The following is an 18494-nucleotide window of genomic DNA, read 5'->3' as shown; positions in this document are numbered from 1 at the left end:
ACCACTGACCCAAAAACCCATGGCCAAAGAAGTTCTGGCTTTGCAGTTTTTAAGGCATTGTTTGATACCATTACTGTGCATAAATTGTTAGCATGTGCACAATGTGTGGAATCCCATGCAAGTTTCATGTGTATAGAACAATGGTGTGTTCATTTGTGACAAGTTGTCTAGCTTGCTGTGCATGATTTTCTCTCTAACCCATTTGATTCCATCATTAAGGTTGTCAAGGGAATAGATTTGGTTTGGGACATGGTATATACCCATAATCTCCCTAATTATTTTGACCTGTTTATACTGATCGATTTCTATAATTATTTATGTTAATAAAATTTAAAATTTCATTTTTGATAATATATAATCTTAATAAAGATGATAATAGAATAGTAAACTATTTATATGTTAATAAATCAAGTATTTTAATGAAAATTATCTTATATATCAACTAACAAATTTATCCTTTTACACAAAATATAATAAAAATAAATAACACAAAAAAACTAGAAAACCCTTATACACAATTAACAATATATTGATTCGGAACAAGCAAAAACCAAAACTCATATATTGCTTCAATTTGGTTGGGTATAACCAACCCATTGAGAGCCCGGTGTTCTCATAAACATATGATTGAATCACCTTATTTCATATGTTATATGTAAATTTATATTGATCAACGTAAAATGTTTTAACAACAATGGTACCAAATGCAATCCAAATCTTCATTTTAAGAAACATTAATAAATGTGTACATGTATTTGCACATAACACTACCAAAGATAACAGGCCAAACAAAACTATACATGAATACATGGTGATTAAAATATTGAATGCAATTAATTCACCTCATGCATGTTAACAGAGAAATTGAATTGTGGGCAAAGTTATGCTTCCCACATAAGTTTATGCATCAACATTTAAATGCTCAAAGTGGACTTCAATTTTGGAAATATCAAGTCCAACTTTGAAAACAACCCAGATGTAGAGAAAGTAACATAGTAAGTATATTCAAGGGAAAAAGTCCAGTTCAGCAAAAAAAAAAAAAAAAAGGGAAAGGAAATGAAGAAAAAATAAGAAGAGTATATACCTATCAATTCAGTTTTTGAACTTCTCATTATCCTCCTCTACAACTCTCAACAAACTCTCTAAAAGAATCTTATTTTCCTGTAAATTGAGACTCTCAATATCAACTTCTTTGGTCTCACCTCCTACTCCAAATAGTAGACACTTCTTTATACAGTTATAAATGGGCAATTTCTGAATGGTTATAAGTGGGTAGTTTCTGAAATGAGAGTAAAGGACATATATGTCTTCTTTATACCCACTATATACTTAGACAAAGAGGGGAGGGGGGTGGGGTAGAAAACGTCCAATGATAATTCTAGAAAAAAGGAGTATTCACTCTTTTATATGTAGTATAGATAACAAGAGATCCATTCCAGGCATGAGCAATTGTTCGAACCAGCATGTCAAGCTAACAACAAACTTTCTTGCTGGGTACACTAAAGGTCTGTTCATTTCCTCTTAACTCCTATCTCTTAAGAGGAATCTTTTAATTTTAAGAGAAAAATGATTGTCCGTTTCCTCTTATCTCTTATCTCTTAAAATACAATCATACAACTTTTTGTTTTCCAATGATACCCCCAAAAAGACAAACAAAAACTCTCATATATGGAATCAAAATAGATATTGGATCATTTTCAGAATTCACAACAATGTTCTTGATGATGCGCAATCTGGCTGGTCTTAGCTGTCAACGACCTTGCCTCCGACTGGAGCAACAGGGAGCCTGAAACGGAGAAGACGAGGGAACTCCGGGGGGAACCCGGTGAGATTGCTCCGAAGCTCAAGTTAGTATTCTCTCAAAGGCAAGATAAAACCAAATGGCGCAAAGTTCACATGCTTTGTTCTTGGGGGTAGGGGGCCTTTTATAACCACTTCGCGCATTCACTCTGAGGCTTCTGTCAGGTCGGGTATGATTACTTATGTGCTTCTGCCAGTTCGGGTGTCATCCCTTCTACTAGGACAGAACCGCCATTGCTCCTTGTCGGAGCCGTCTCTGTAACTGGAGATGGCGGTGGCAGGTGGTGGTGGCAGTTGGCCGTTTTAAGTGCGGATGTCAAGTGTCAGATCCTGAGTCAGTCAGGTGTGTTGTCGCTGGATACGGACTTCCTCGGTGTTAGGCATAGTACGTTTTTTTAGTTCGGCGTCCTGGGGGCGAAGTGCTAGAGTGGTGAGCGAGGTGAAGTCTTGAATTCGGATAGAGGTGTGTCCCGAACTGCCATGAGACAGGCCAGTTCGGGTCAATGCCCTTTGTGTTTGTCAGGTTCGGGGCCTAAGGGAGAGCTCGGGCTCTTTGCGGGGAGTTCAAGCTTCTTGTAGGGAGTTCGGACTACTGGTTCCTCCTTTCGGAGTTCGTGCCTCGGGCGTATTGTTGTGCCGAGCTATTACTTTTACCACATGTTGAGTAATTATGAGGTCGAGCCAAATCTTCCTTCATTAGTTCTCTATATCCAGAGTTTAAAGGGAAAAAAAGTTCACCAATACCAATATAACTCTTAATATAATTATTGCACATTATGTCAGATTTCATATCAAACGAACAGGTCCTAAAGAAAAAACTATCCCCGTTACGAAATTAACATAACTTATAAGTGAAAATTTACAATCATAAATACCCAATAAATTTAAATTTGCATATGCACCCCACAAAACATCTGAACCGTATATAAGAAAATATTTTCTAATGACAACTAATAACGAACAAAACGTGTAAGTCTATTAAAAACATCTCCTAATGACATATACCCGAAACTCACGCTGATATGTATGATATCTAAAAAAAACTTCTAACCATTCAATTGGAATCATAAACGTGATATTCAATTAAGTGTTATTATTGGTCAAAACTCTTATCATACCATATCTTTTTCCTCCGCATCATAGAATTCTTTAAGATTTATATCATTTCAAACTATATGGGTATAATTGTAATTTCATTATTGTTTAAATATTTTATTCAGGCTGGGTCCCTCGATTCGTATTTAACGCCGGAAGGCCACTGAGGCACCGACCTCCAGTCTTTTCATCTTCTCCGTTCTCTCCATCCTCGATAGCAGTCTTGAGTTGTAGTTAACTGCCAAGAAGAAGTTGCAGCGTCTTGATTCTGAGAGAGTGATGAGCGATTCGAAGGTAGAGATCATCTCGAGACTTGCTCAATGGAAGATAGAGAACTTAGTTCCCTGTTCTTACAGAAGGTCCGACCTTTTCAAAGTGGGAATCTGGAACTGGTAATACCTTCTGTTGTTGCCTCATTCATTTCTGTATCCTATTTGTTTTTCGTTCAATCTACTTTGTTGTTTCTTTATTTCTGTTGTTTCTTCTGGGTTCATCTAAATTTACTTCAATTCTAAGAAAAGAAGTTGGTAAAATGAATCGCCTGATTTAATGCTCTGAGTATCGTTGCTGTTGATCGAAATGCAGGCACTTGTCGGCAGAGAAGAACCGGTATCTCTACATTCGTTTGTTCCCAGAGCTTTGTCGGATTTCTAAAGAACAGCCTCCAATCGCCAGATTTGTTCTCCGAGTATCCGATTTTGGAGCTAACCGCTGCCCATATATCTCGCCAAGTAATTATTCTGATTTCATGACTTGCTTATATTTGAACTTATTAATTCCTTCTTACTTCTGTTACATTAAAACTTCATTTTGTTTTGAGCAACTAACTATATATTTCGCTTAAAATGTGTTTCCAGCATCAATTCACTTAGGCTGTGTTTGGTTTGAAAGAAAAAGTAGGGAAAGGAAGGGAAAGGTAAGGAAACCTTGCCTTTCCCTTCCTTTCCCTAACTTTTCCTTCAATTCAAACATAGCCTTATCAGAAAGCACAATAGAAAAAGTAATGTCTTTTGGTGTTTTTCACATAATGTGGTGAACTAGACATAAAATCGAATAAATGAGTTCTCCAACTAGCCCGATGAGCAAAATTTAATAATTTCAAACGCCATTATTGATTAGATTTACAGTTTGAGAGAGGTTCCTGTTTCATTCAGTCAAGGATCTTTTTATTCCATAACTTTAGAGATTCATTCTTTTTACTCGATTTCTTAAACCTTTGTGAAGCTAAACTAATGTTCTATTTCTTCATTTCTATTTCTACTTCAGCTCTTTGTCAGGAACCAAAAAGAGGGAAAAAAGCAATATCGCTATAGGATTCCTTCATAGTTAAGTAATTGACAGATGGGGAAAATGAATCATGTATTCATGTGCCAAATTTTCTGTTCTTGCTGTTGACTGTTGGAAGAGCGTTTGTATGAAGTTGGTGGCAGTGTATTTTAGAATTTGAGTTGGTTTGATCCTTACTGGATCCATGTTCCATTGGGGATGGCTTTTCTGGTACATTCTGTCAAGCCTTTCCTGGTTTAGCTACTTTAGTGTTGCAATGTCCAGTGTGAAGCAAGAACTCTGAACTCTGCTTAAAATGAAATTTTTGGTATGAAACCTGTCAAGGGGGTCCACACTTTGTAATTTCTTCTATGTTAGGAAACATAGGAATCCTCTTGATCAAGCTCTGAATAGTGGAATGTTTAGCTTGTCCTTCTGTTATCAATAGATTTGTCCCATCAACTTGATGGTGGTCTTCTGTTTAGGCGCAAATATATACAGATTTTCACTGGCATGCCATTTCTCGGTGCTGCAGTTCAGGAGAGGCTGCTTCGGACCGGTGAAGACTTTGTTTGGCCTGTTGATTCTAGTACTAATGGTCGAGTAATCATTGATGTTGAATTTCTTGACCTCAAGATCTCTCCACTAAATGTTAGTAGCTTTTGATAATATTCTAGATTCTGATGAACACTTTAATCTCAGCATACATGTTTCTCCTGTTTAGAACTGCTTCTAACATACCTAAAGTTCAGGGTGGAGAAGCCTATTCTATATGGCCTAGTGAAGGAACAGTGCAGAAGAACCTTGCAACCGAAACCACCCTGCGATGCTTCTCTCGTATGCTTGATGAGGCTATCCATGCAGATGTCACCATCAACACAGCTGATGGAACACTGAGTGCTCACAAGGCTGTTTTGTCTGCAAGCTCCCCTGTGTTCCAGAGTATGTTCTTGCACGACCTCAAGGAGAAGAAGTCTTCTACAATTGAGATAGAGGATATGTCACTAGAATCCTGCACAGCTATGCTCAGTTACTTGTATGGGACCATAAAACATAAGGATTTTTGGAATCACCGGTTTGCACTTCTTGGGGCAGCAAACAAGTATGATTTTACTGACCTAAAAGAAGCTTGTGAAGAAAGCCTCTTGGAAGATATCAGCTCCAGCAATGTCCTTGAGAGACTACAAGAGGCCTGGCTCTACCAGCTGAACAAGCTGAAGAAAGGGTGCTTGACGTATTTGTTCGATTTTGGCAAAATATATGATGTTCAGGATGAAATGAATAGTTTCTTCCACCATGCCGACAGAGAATTGATGTTGGAAATGTTTCAGGAGGTCCTTACAGTGTGGAAACCTGCATGACTTCCACTCTGCCAAATTTATTAGCATTTACTGTGATTGCATACATGTAAGAATGTACATACATATCTTTTGTATGCTATCATAATGCAGGCATATTACCCATGTTAGCAGTATATGGAAGATGCATCTCTCTTAGTTGTTTTGAGTTCAATGTGTATGTTTTTGTCATTATTGCTGGTTTGCTACATACTGTGATTTGTCTAGGATGTGCTTATAGCACTCTTTTGTTCAAGGCCCCAAGCTGAAAATGAGAAATCTGGAAGATGTTACAACAGTTCATATTTGGCAATAATTTTCTTGAAGCGTTGAGCATACCATCAATAATTTAAGGGGGAAAATTCTTCTCTACGATTCACGAGGTTATGGAATCTTTAGTTATTTGGAGAAATATAGTTCTAAATTGCTAGGGCAAGATTTTGTGCATCTCAAATGATTTCTATAGGCTCTGTTTGCAGTGCAGACTGCAGGGGGAATTCAAAATCTGGTTTAATTTTGGTTGAGATTTGACTGTCTTGTTTGCTTGTGAGAATTAAAATGATGTGGCTCGCACTTGAAGGGGAAGATTGGGGGGAGTATGGTAAGACTGTAGTATTCAAAATGATGCAGTCCCCACATTAATCAAAAACTTTGTTCACATAGCATCCAGTCCCATATTGGGAGTATCTCCCATACATGTATGTTCAATTCATGGGTAAATGTTCCTAATGCGTGGCTGGATTCTCATGTTTTTTTCACAGTTGTGCAGAGTTTTGGGAATACGGCGGCCAGTCACAATGAGAACTCGGAGGCTTTTGAGCTGTAAGGGACATTTTTCCGAGTGGTCTCTAAAGATAGGGAAGTGCTTGTTTATTTGTAGGAGTTATGATCAATGTTATCAACTCACCATTGACGTTAGTGGTTGAACCCTTTGAACCATCACTCACTTCTTTTTTGTTCCAATTTTTTTTTCTTTTTTTTTTCCAAGTTAGGAATTGACTAAAAACAAATCACTTAACCAAAATAATATTCATAACTTTTATAATAATTTGTTCTCATATCTAATAATATTAATAAAAAATCATAATAAATTTTTAACATATTTAATAAATCTGTTCTCATATCTAATAATAAATTTTAACATATTTTTTTTATAACTTTGATTCTAAAATTGAATTATAACTTTAATTAATAAAAAATCATAATTTTATTAGTCATATATGAGGAGGTATAGATATCCAAAACCATCGTGGAATTGGGCTGATCCGGGTCTTGTCAAAGTTAATTCCCAGTAGGATTCAATTTTGAAATCATCCTTCCTTGATTGGCTGATTGTCTCTTATCTGTTGAATCTCGACCAGAAAAACAATCTCCGAGAGTTGATATCTTCTGTCAGAGATTTCCTAATTAGAGATCTCCACTTTCCAAAAGTTGTCATGATTACAAAGTTCTAAGAGTAATTGTCTTTTAAATGATAAATCTTCCCACTGTTTCGTTATCTGTTAATTAACTCGATTTCAAAACTGAACATCAATGGTCTAAAATCCATTAAAATATTAAAATTTGTTAAAAGAGAGCAAACACTTGACATCATGTCAACCCAGGGGTGGTGGTTTGAAGATCAGGGATCCTTTTCGAAAGACGTTCAGATTCAAACACACATTTTTAAGTCGGGATTCTGATTTTCCCACTCTGAGCAATATTTGTAATTGTTGGCAGAGTCTCATATGTTTCTCTAATTTTCGGTTTCATGTATGCATGACGTTTTAGCAATTGATGACTCATGATGCGTATCTGCAACTCTGCTCATCATTCCCTTTTGTTATTTTGGACGTAGGAAACTGAATCGTTTTCCTTTAGTCATTGTTTGCAATCAATCACTCAATATAAAATACTGTTTTCAAAATCGGATCGGATCGGACTGGAAAAATTGGGAATCGATCACCTGACCGATTTCGTTTTCCTCTAAAATCATTGATTTTGATCAACAAACCACTGAATCGGTTGATTAATCATTCAAACCGTTCAAACAATTTTGACCATTTTTCAAAATTTTATTTATTTATTTTTTTAATTTTAATTTTTTTTTGTTAAAACAGGCCGATTATTTGAGTCAAACCGCCAAACAATTCAAACCGATAATTAGACCTCTGACCGATTCATTTTTAAAAACCATGATGTAAAACCCCAATGGTATAAAATTAATAAGATGCCATCGGGTTCGACTATAATACCAAAAAGATATGATATTTTTTCATGTGTGAGTTTTGATTGATCAAAACTCTTACTACATCATATCTTTTTGGTATCATAGATTTTCCCATTTTCATGATCTTGATACCCCTGAATCAATCGAATATTTACATCAAATATCAAACCTTAGACATCTCAAATTACTCACTTGTCAACTTTTAGCTTAATTAAGATACCGTTAATTTCCCTTCTATTGCACAAAGACTTTGTTTCTAAGGTTTAATTTAGCCTAATTAACCACCTTTAGATTTGTTAGATCTGGACCCAGTTGGGCCAATCTTCCCTTACCAACTGATTTAGAACACCTAAAAATCCCACTTACCAAGTTTTAATTAAAAATACCCATATTTACTTATTTATCTAAAAAAATCCATTTTAATCTATTTCATTCTCCCGTACATAAAACCTCCATACACCCTCAAACGTATTACCATCCTCCTTTCTCACCAGAACCCCACAAGCCACTATTAAATTAGAATCCCTATTTGATCCCTATAGACTTGAATTGATCAAATTAGCCCTAAATTTACAAAATTACCCAAACCTCTAACAACAAAAAGGAATTTCGAAAGAATTCATCGTTCATCTTCTTCCCTCGATGTTAAACCAGCAGCGACGTCCCCTCATACTTCTCCCTACAGGTGTAGAATGGTCCATCAGGCTGTGCTGCCTTCCCTTGGAATAACGTGGGGGTTGGCCCGGCATGGTTCACGGCCCAAGCCTACACGGATTCGTATTATGTCACGGGCTGGGCCGATTTATGGGCTAAGTCTTAGGTTAAATTGGATCAAAGTTATTTATTTAAAAAACTTTAAATTTTAATTTTATATGAATTTTGATGTATACAATTATTTATATATATACTAATTAAATAAATTAATATAATTAAAATAAAGACAATTATTTATTTTATGAATATATATAATATATGGGTCATGTTGAACTATGCTACGGGCCATCCCAACACGCGAGCTGCACAGCCCACTCGGTCGTGCCATGCCAGCCTGAATATATATGAATCGTGTTCTGTGTCGGCACAGGAGCCTACAGCCCACTCGGTTGTGTCATGCCAGCACGACCCCCGGACCTAAAACCCCAATACGGTCTACATGCCGTGGGTGATACGATCCCATATACACCTCTACTTCTCCCCTTCTTCCCGACTTCTCCAGTTTCTTCTCCCCCGGACCCCTCCTCTCCGTCAGGCCCCTGTTCATCGTCTCTATCGAGGAGAGCAGGGGAGTTGCAGCGGCAGAACCCTCCCCTTATCCCCATTCGATTCGGGCCAAAATCCAATTGTTTTCGGGTCTGTTATTGTTCCCTCAGTCCTTTCCCCCACCATCTCGTTGCTTTTCCACCACTTGGGTCGTTGGCCGAATCCCCTACATCCTGTAAACTCGCCGTTCGTACTGAAGAAGCTACCGCAGCGGTGATCGGCGATTTCCATCATTTCACTTCCATCGATCTGCATATAGCCATCCGCGAAGGTCATCGTTGTTCAAGGGTGAAGAAGCCGTAGCCGAAGCAGATTAAACCTCCCCCCGTTTCATTGTTCATATGAAGGTCGAAATCAATCCGAGTCTGAGGTCGAATGTTGTACACTTGTACTCGAATAGGCCCTGATCCTCAGAATTCGATAAACGTCATCCATTCAAAGTCTGCGTGCAAGCTTACCATTCCATTCAAAGTCTCCTAATTCTGCTTAACTAACTCATCTTTCTGAGATGGTTGATGTTATTTTCTGAGTGAAGATAGTGTCTCTGACACCATTCTTTTTCTGCTATTTAATTTGCTAGCTGAGGTTCTCTTGGACGTATACGTATTCTTTTAAGTTCCATGATATGCTGCTAGTGTGGGGTGTTTTCTCATCAGAACGGTTTAAAAAAAAGTGATTTAATTTTACTGATTATCAGCTACTTTGTTCAATTGAAATAGAACTAAAAGCATTTTATGGTGCATGTTCCTCCATTGATATCTTGCTAGATCAGAGGTGATTTATTCTCTCTGTAAATTAGAAGAATGAGGGATGCCGATTGCAGAAAACAAAACAGATTTGAAACAACAAAAGATATGATCAAAAAAGAAAAACCAAAAAATGAAAATCGGTAATAATGGGGTTGATCAACAGATCCCGATGTTTAGCTTGATAGATTAGAATTTCCTTGTAGGGAGAATAATCTATTGAACAGAAAGTATATAAAAAATAATAATAATTCCATAAAAGAAATAAACAAATGGGAATGGCAACGGAGCGGGGAGACGGGGAATCCTCAATTTTTCCCTATTAAAAATTATCAATTTTATGTAGAATTTACACATAGGATATAGGAATTTGGGTGTATTTTAAGAATTGAATTATAATAATTTAGGGTAATTCACAAATAGAATAATGGGATCCTAAGATTTTAAGAATTTAGGAAAAATTTAGAGATATTTTAAATATCAATATTAAGCATGAGATATTTTACTAATTTACCTTTGGGTTTGGGGCGGGTTCGGGGAATTATATACAAAACCCGTCCCTGCCCCATCCCCAGTTCAGGGAAAAATATTTTCCCCATCCTCACCTCGTCCTTGTTTAGGGTCAGGGAAAACCCTTCCCATTCGGGGCGGAGCAAGCCCCCGAGTTAGGGAAATTGCCATCCCTATTAACAAATCAGTGATTTAAAAGGCATACCTAGGCGCACAGGCGAGGTGCGTTTTGGGGTATGCGCCTTGCCCAGGTCCTAGGTGCATCCCTTTCAAACGGTGCATGCCTAGTGCGCCTAGGCGTGTGCTTGATGCGCCTTGCGCCTTAGCCCAGGTGTGCATCCTTTTAAAATTTTATGCTTTTTGCCTTTTCTTGAGTCTAACGAATGGATCGGGGGATTTGCCCCTGGATCCCGATCACGCCCCTCGAAGAGAGCCTAAATAAGTCTATGTTAGGGTTTGAAGTCTTATTTCTCACATGAAAAATAATGATTTTACAACATTAGCAAATTTGGAGTTCTCGGAGCTTCGATGCGAGTGAACTGAAGCAGAGTAGAACCCCCAATATGTTAATGTTGTTCATTCATTTATTCCAATAAAATATCTTCTTAAAAGACAATTAAAGTTATCAAATCATTATTTTTCATGTGAAAAAAAAGAATTTCAAACCCTAACATAGACTTGTTCTAACTTGTCTCGAAGGGCGTGGTACAAAGGTGACTCATAGAATAAAAAGTGCAATATGTTTTACATCACATTAGCTACTTGAAGCAATGCAATTAAAGAAAAAAAAAGATTGTGGGTTTTACATGCTTGAAAATGTTTTATATATTTGCTTTTATTTTTAAATTCTCATTTGAATATACTTTACATGTTATGTTTATGTATTTTAATTTTAGATAATTGGATTTTTAAAACATTTATTTTGAAATTTATGTTTATATTTTTATTAACATTATATTTAATATTTTTTGAATATTTTTTGCATTTTTTTTAACTTTCTGACTTTATTTTTTATTTTTTAGCCTTCTTTTTTGTAGTGTTTTGCCTTTCTTAAAAAGGCGCACACATTGTCTTGCGCCTTTTATGCACCTTGTGCTTTTAAAACAACAAAACAAATAGGGTTATATATAAGAAAAAAATTGATAAAATTAAAGAAAGAAGAGAGAATAACAAAATAAAAACAAATATAATAATAAAAAATATGATAAAACTGATGTGTGGCGATCCCAAATCAGTCCAAGTGAGCCATTTTCCCACGCTCAAACACATTATCCATATTTAGAGACTAAGGTTGATTTGCATCAATTAAGGGGACCTTATACAACGTTTTTCGGCAATCAAGGACAACACAGAAGTTCACTAGGTTCATCTTCCTTGCTATCTTGGTTCCAACAAGAGCTGCATATGCTTCAGAAAAAGAAAGTTGATAGGTGACCCTAACTGCACCCTGATTAGGTTAATGATGCTGACCTTCTCTACTAGAGCGTGAAGCAGTCGAAATCTTCGAATTGGGCAACAGGCAACCCTAATTGCACCCTTATATTTTTCATGTTAATAATTCTTCTCTGATAGGAGAGTCTTCATTGTAACGTCTGAAGCTAGTATCTTTGATCGGCCATAATAGGGGTACAACTCAGGCAGGTTGGATCAGGTTGAGGGGTCAACCTAACCCTAAAATTCAAACCTTGGATTCAACCTTGGTCCAATTCCAGGTCAAGCCCAAAGTTTACCAACCCATGTCCAATCCAAACTCAACCTAAAATATATGCATAGCCCATGATGCAACAGCTCAAATTAGGTCAGGTTGGGATCAGAATGGACCCACCCAAGTTGCAAGCCCATTTAATCAGGTTTGTGACTCTGAGATTTAGTATGGATGTTCACAATCTTCCGTGGGATTCCATTTTGTTCTATTTTGGCTATCAATTACATAAAACACCTCTTACACTCTTTCGACTCCATTAAAGTAAAGACATGAGGTAATTTAAGCTAGCTGCGAAGCAGGGTCTAATATTGAATTCCATTCCAGTTACAGACTTACAGGCTTTACAGAAGTCTCAAGATTGCTGCATGATCTGCAGGAATTAAGCAATGATTCCTAAATGGTTGAATCCAACTGAATGGCAACACTTTTGCTTTTCAATTTTACAGCCTGATCAAGTTCAAGATAACCAGAATTTCCAAGAAGTTTTAGCGCACGTCTATAATGTTCAATAGTTAAATCAAATATTATAATCCCTTCTCATAGAATCAAAGTATTTGGTCCTAGAGCTAGGCCTAGGGATGATCATGGGCCGGGCTGGGTTTTGCTAGGATTTTAACAAAGTATAGGGTTGCCTGGCCCAGCCCGAACCGCACCCCCGGTATAATAATGTCTCCGGGACTGGGCCAGGCCGGGCTGGACGTGCAGGTATGCCCACATAGACATTAGTTGGCAATTCAACTCTCAATTTTCAACTACACTTGGGCTTGGGTTTGGGCTTATGCCCCCCCAACTACGCTAAAACATAAATGACATTCAACTTTCAACTATTAACATCTATTCTATATTTATTTAAAAAAGTATAACATATTAAATTGAATTTTCTATTAAAGGTATCCTATATCAATAAAATAGAAAAAAACCAAAATTAACCTAAAATTCTTAAACGTTAAGACCGTAACTTGTCGTATAAGAGCAAAATTCTTTCCCTCTTTCTATCTCAAACATTAAATAACTTTTCAAATATAACCTATTATATTTATATAAAAAAAAAGCTTACAATTTTTTTTTTTTATCAAAGCAAAGACAGCCTTATATAACCAAAAAGAAATCAAAGGCAACCTCTATTTTTTATATATCAACACCATAACTTGTTCCATTCAACAAAAAATGTATATCCCTACCATCTACTTCTATTATAAGTCTAAAATATATATCCCTACCATCTACTACCACATGTATAAACTTTATAAAACTCTTAAAAACTAAAAAACCCTTAACCCTACCATATGTCCGGGCCGGGCTGGGTTTTCCAAGTCTAATGTTTTCAGCATCTAGGGCCGTCCCAGATTTCATGCAGGCTTGGTACAGGTCCGGCCCAGCCCGGGCCATTAATGATCATCCTTACTACTTACTAAGGTCAAGAAGTAGAAGTGCAGTGCATACTGCAGACTTTAATTACGAAGGAAAAAAAAAAAAAAAAGGAATCTTGCGCCTTATGTTCTAGGGTCCTCTTCATTTGCTTATAGATGGAGATAGCTTGACCATAAGAGTGGTTACGGGTATAGGCTCTGATTATTGCATTGTAAAGAAAATAACATTTAGCCCAATCACCTGCTAGAAAAGTAAACTTTCATAAACTATATGTCCATTAATATCATATATATAAACCATTTTTGTCGCCAGGAATTTGGTTTATGATAGAGAGTACTAAAGTTGTCAGCGTGCACTTTCTTCAATCCTGTGATACTGGCGCGTTTTCGCAACATGGGTATCAATTGATTCTCCAAATCTCCGGTTAGCACAACACAGTACCAATCTTCGCATCCATTAATGACAGAGCGGCAGAGATTAGCAAAGCTCCTTAGAGACTGTTCAAAGTATTCATTACTCAACCGGGGCCTACAGACACATGTAACAACAGTGAAGATGGGACTTGGATTGGACTTGATAATAAACAATAGCCTTGTAGATATGTATGGAAAGTGCAACAGGCTAGACATGGCTTCACTTGTATTCGATAAAATGCCTGAACGAAATGTGATCTCATGGACAACTCTCATGGGTGGGTACTTGTGTCAGGGTAATGCCAAAGCAACATTGTCACTCTTCTGTCAAATGGGGAGCTCAGAAGTTAAACCGAATGACTTCACATTCTCAACTAGCTTAAAAGCTTGTGGTTTTATAGGTATTGCTGAGAATGGAATGCAAATACATGTTCTCTGTATTAAAACTGGCTTTGAATGGAACCTGGTTGTGGCCAATTCAATCATTGATATGTACTCCAAATGTGGGAAAATTGTGGAATCAACTAGGATGTTTGATATAATGCCAACTAGGAATCTCGTTAGTTGGAATTCGATGATTGCTGGGTACACCAATGCAAGACAAAGCAGCAAGTCACTACATTTGTTCAAAAGAATGCAAGAACATGGAGAAATACCTGATGAATTTACATATTCCAGTGTTTTAAAATCTTGTGCTGGTCTTGGAGCAGTTCAGGAAGGGCGTCAACTACATGCTTCTTTGATCACAAGAGGGTTTCCTATTTTGATTCAGACAATCATGGCAAGCGCACTTGTAGAACTCTATATAAAGTGTAGGCGGTTGCCTGAAGCAAGGAAGTTGTTTGATCGGATAGAAGATAAGAATGTGATTTCTTGGACGGCAATAATTGCAGGCTATGCTCAACAAGGCAAGCTACAAGAGGCTATTGACTTGTTTAGGCAGTTTAGGAAGACAGGCATTCAACTTGATGGGTTTGTTCTCTCGAGCATGATGGGTGTCTTTGCCGATTTTGCCCTTGTGGAGCAAGGGAAACAAATACATTCTTACATGGTAAAAGTTCCATACGGTTTAGATATCTCAGCAGCCAATTCAGTTGTGGATATGTATATCAAGTGTGGTTTAACGGTAGAAGCAGAGAAGTGTTTCAATGAGATATTTGCTAGAAATGTAGTCTCCTGGACTGTGATGATCAGTGGATACGGAAAGCATGGTTATGGCAAAGATGCAATACGTCTCTTTGAAGAAATGCAATTGGAGAACATCAAGCCTGATGAGGTGAGTTATTTGGCTGTGCTCTCAGCCTGCAGCCATGCCGGTCTCATTGAAGAAGGTAACAAATACTTCTCATCATTGTGCAAAGACCAAAGTATTACTCCTAAATTTGAACATTATGCTTGCATGGTTGATCTCCTTGGCCGAGCTGGGCATTTAAAAGAAGCCAAGGATCTCATAGAGAACATGCCACTAGAACCAAGTGTAGGCATTTGGCAGACATTGCTAAGCGCATGTAGGGTACATAGAGACTTGGAATTTGGCAGAGAAGTTGGAGAAATCCTATTGAGGTTGGATGGTGATAACCCAGTAAATTACGTGATGATGTCTAACATCTATGCTGAAGCTGGTGAATGGGGGGAGTGTCAGAAAGTGAGGGAGGCAATGAAGGAGAAAGGGCTGAAGAAAGAAGCTGGGTGTAGTTGGATTGATATTGACAAGGAGGTGCACTTTTTCTATGGAGGAGATGACACACACCCACTTACGGAGAGAATTCAGGAGGTATTGAAGGTGATGGAGAGGAGAATAAAAGAAGAGACAGGTTATGCACATGGGGTGAAGTTTGCACTACATGATGTAGAAGAGGAGTCGAAGGAGGAGAGTTTGAGAGTTCATAGTGAGAAGTTGGCAATTGGGTTAGCATTAGTGCATGGTGGGTTGGATGGAGGAGTTGTAAGGGTCTTCAAGAACCTGAGGGTTTGTGGGGATTGTCATGAATTCTTTAAGGGTCTTTCAAAGGTATTAAAGAGGGTGTTTGTGGTGAGAGATGCTAATAGGTTTCATAGATTTGAGGATGGCGAGTGCTCCTGTGGTGATTATTGGTGACAGTTGTGGGGTTTTAATGTAGCAACAACTGTATGGCCAGTGATGCTTTGGTTTTCCATTTTCCTCGATTTTGATCTTATTTGCCCACAACTTTGAATGCTTGTAGAAAGGACAAACAGCAAAATTTCACATTAGAACTTAGAGAGCTGATACGAAGCAAGCAAATAAATGGTAATGTGGTTTTATACTTTTATTTGGACCATTCTCGAGTTGAATTGATATTGACACACATGCTCACCGAAAATCAATCCTCTTGAGTCTCAAGTCTTTTTAAGTCTCAACCCATTTAGACATCCAGGAAGTAGATGATTACTGCAATGCTACCACTGCATAAACTCTTCACTCCAGCAAAATAATAAAACAATCAGTGACTGTTTGAGAAGGCTGAAGTGCAGTAGGCTTCTCGTTTTTGGTGTTCGGCCCCACACGGACAGCCTACAAGTTATGTTTGGTGAAAATTTCGGATAGCTCAAATCAGCTGTTGGTAAGTCATTTCAAAGGCTGTTCGCTTCAGCCTCTGAATAATTTATTCAGAGAGTTTTGAAGCAGCTGAACCAGCTTGGTTGAATCTTTAGCTCTGCACTCCAAAATTGGTCCTTTGTCTGTTTGGAAGAGTTTTCTCACTGTGTTTTTTGGGCTGTTTTTTGCAAGGCAGTACCCACAGTGTTAGACAGTTTTGTATGCCCTTAGCTTCAATCAAAATTGATGTACTTTATGAGTTTATTGTAAATGATTAAAAGTACACATTTGATTCATGTTCCCTTGGTATGTTTCTGTGTATTACCCTTAAACTGGACACTTATTGAGACTCGTGTTAGTTTTGAATGTTCACAACCAGCGGGTCGGTCTGGGGAAACCTATCCTGACAAGGCTGACACTATGGTGCCACCAAGTCGGTTGGGGTGGCTTGTCTCAGCTATCGGGGTGAGACCCTAGGCACATACAGTGTGAGATTAATTGAATCTTTGAACTGGACCAGATTTCCAGTATTGCCCTGGACCTTGGAGATTGATGGGCAAAACTGGAAAGTTACACCCGACCCCTAGACTCGATTATGATACTGCACTAGGTGTCGGATCGGGTTGTCTTTGATGTACCAATCAGTGAGATCCTTAGCGGGGGTCAAAACCTGGGTATGTTGGGACAATCCGAGAATTCATCTGAGTGGGTGATCATAGTGACAGGATCAGCCCCTTTGTCGGACAAAGGTAATGATCGGGGATGCACTCTCACTGTTGGAAACCAAGACTGCCGGCAGCTGATTTCAACCGTTGAAATTTGTTTTGCAAAATATATTTTATATGAGATATAAAAGTATATATATTATGGTTTCTAAAATGTTTGCAAAAGGTTTTAATTCCCGGGATCCATATAAGTTGAGAGTGCAACATTGTTCCTTGCAGCCGAGGGAGAGGTCCTCTCTTGTCGGGCAGTGTATGATCATTATGGGCTGAGAGGTTAAGTGTAAGACCATTGAGGATAATACCTGATGGGCTAATCTTGCATCTGCCCACAGTCCCTGGGTGTTACAAGGTGGCTTGGCCCAGGGACCACTTAGGGTAAGTGTTGGGCCCATAGAGCCCATTCAATGGGTTTCAGGGGGTGCACTGTCTTTAACAGTGTATTCGACTAGGCCTTGTAACAAAGGCTGGGCCGAACCCATGTGGCTGATGTGTAGATCAATGCTTGGGTCCCACGCCATACAAGGAAGCCCAACTGGGCAGCAGTTAGGAAGGTTAAGTGAGCACATAAGCTTAATGGGCCTAAAGCCCATTTCGAACTGGGCTATTAATTTAGTTAATTAAAGGGGTGAATTCTGAGATGGATTAGCAGTTAGGATAGGGTCTTGATCCTATCCATTCAGAGAGTCCAGATCTGAATGTGATTCAGATCTAGAAACCTCCTAATAAGATTAGGATAAAGCTAATCTAATTTGCAGATAAGATAAGGGTTTATCCTTATCACTAGAAGAGAAGGCTGATCCAAATATGATTTGGATAAGCACCTCCTAATGGGATTAGGAGCTGATCTTTTCAAGTTAACAAAAGGAAGGAGGGGGCGGCAGCCTTGAGAGAGACCAAGAAACACATCAAATCCTCTTTTAGTGCTGAAATCAAGAAGAGAGAATTCTGCAACCTGCGAATACTCTCTTGCCGCCTCCCTGCTCTTGCCGCCCTGTTTGCCAGTTCGATCTCCAGCTGTGGGAGAAGTCAAGATTGGATCTTGACATCAATTCTTTGAGAAATGATTGAAAAGGGAGTTGTGCTCACGTTCCATCCTGCTGTTTCTTGCGAAGGACAGAGTTCTTGGGGAAGAACATTGCTGATTCTGCTCCATCCTGCACTGCGCCGTCTTCAGTGGGAGCAGTCTTTGGATCCTTCCTTGGGCATGAACACCTTCGTTGGGAGATATTGCTTCTCCGTATCAGGTATCATTCTCTCCCATTCCTTTTAGTTCAGATCTGGTTCAGTTTAAAGGTTCATGATTAATCCTTGAAAATATGATTTTCTAAATAGGGAATGTGATTCCCAGTTGAAGGGAGAGAAAATTTTTTTAAATTCGCCCCTTATTCCGCAATCTTTGGGCGTCCATGTGATGGATCTCTCATTCCCTTCACACAGAACCTATAAACAATGTTTGATGAAAAGCCAGGAGAGTCAAATTTTCGTCATCAGGTTACATGG

General features: G+C 38.3%; 2 protein-coding genes across 3 annotated transcripts; both read left to right on the top strand.

Moving 5' to 3' along the window:
- The first annotated feature begins 3043 nt into the window (after positions 1-3043).
- LOC148852014 (BTB/POZ domain-containing protein At1g21780-like) lies at positions 3044-5801 on the top strand. Of its 2 annotated transcripts, XM_088944933.1 has the most exons (4): positions 3044-3287; positions 3481-3626; positions 4697-4812; positions 4914-5801. In XM_088944933.1, the coding sequence occupies exons 1-4, from the start codon at positions 3175-3177 to the stop codon at positions 5520-5522; spliced, it is 984 nt and encodes a 327-aa protein (XP_088801059.1). In that variant the 5' UTR covers positions 3044-3174; the 3' UTR covers positions 5523-5801. The 2 variants fall into 2 exon arrangements, with proteins under 2 accessions (XP_088801059.1, XP_088801060.1); XM_088944934.1 differs by lacking the exon at positions 4697-4812 and having other exon boundaries at positions 3071-3287; positions 4909-5801.
- Positions 5802-13247: 7446 nt separating this feature from the next.
- LOC148852013 (putative pentatricopeptide repeat-containing protein At3g15130) lies at positions 13248-16567 on the top strand. The gene has a single exon (XM_088943680.1). It carries the CDS (start codon positions 13759-13761, stop codon positions 15808-15810), a length of 2052 nt encoding a protein of 683 aa, XP_088799806.1. The 5' UTR covers positions 13248-13758; the 3' UTR covers positions 15811-16567.
- Positions 16568-18494: the final 1927 nt, after the last annotated feature.

This window comes from Nelumbo lutea, chromosome 5 (assembly GCF_056320005.1).
Source record: "Nelumbo lutea isolate HS-2025 chromosome 5, American lotus-T2T, whole genome shotgun sequence".
NCBI lineage: Eukaryota > Viridiplantae > Streptophyta > Magnoliopsida > Proteales > Nelumbonaceae > Nelumbo > Nelumbo lutea.
The sequence above is the reverse complement of the archived record's forward strand: the minus strand, read 5'-3'. Positions and strand labels throughout refer to the sequence as shown.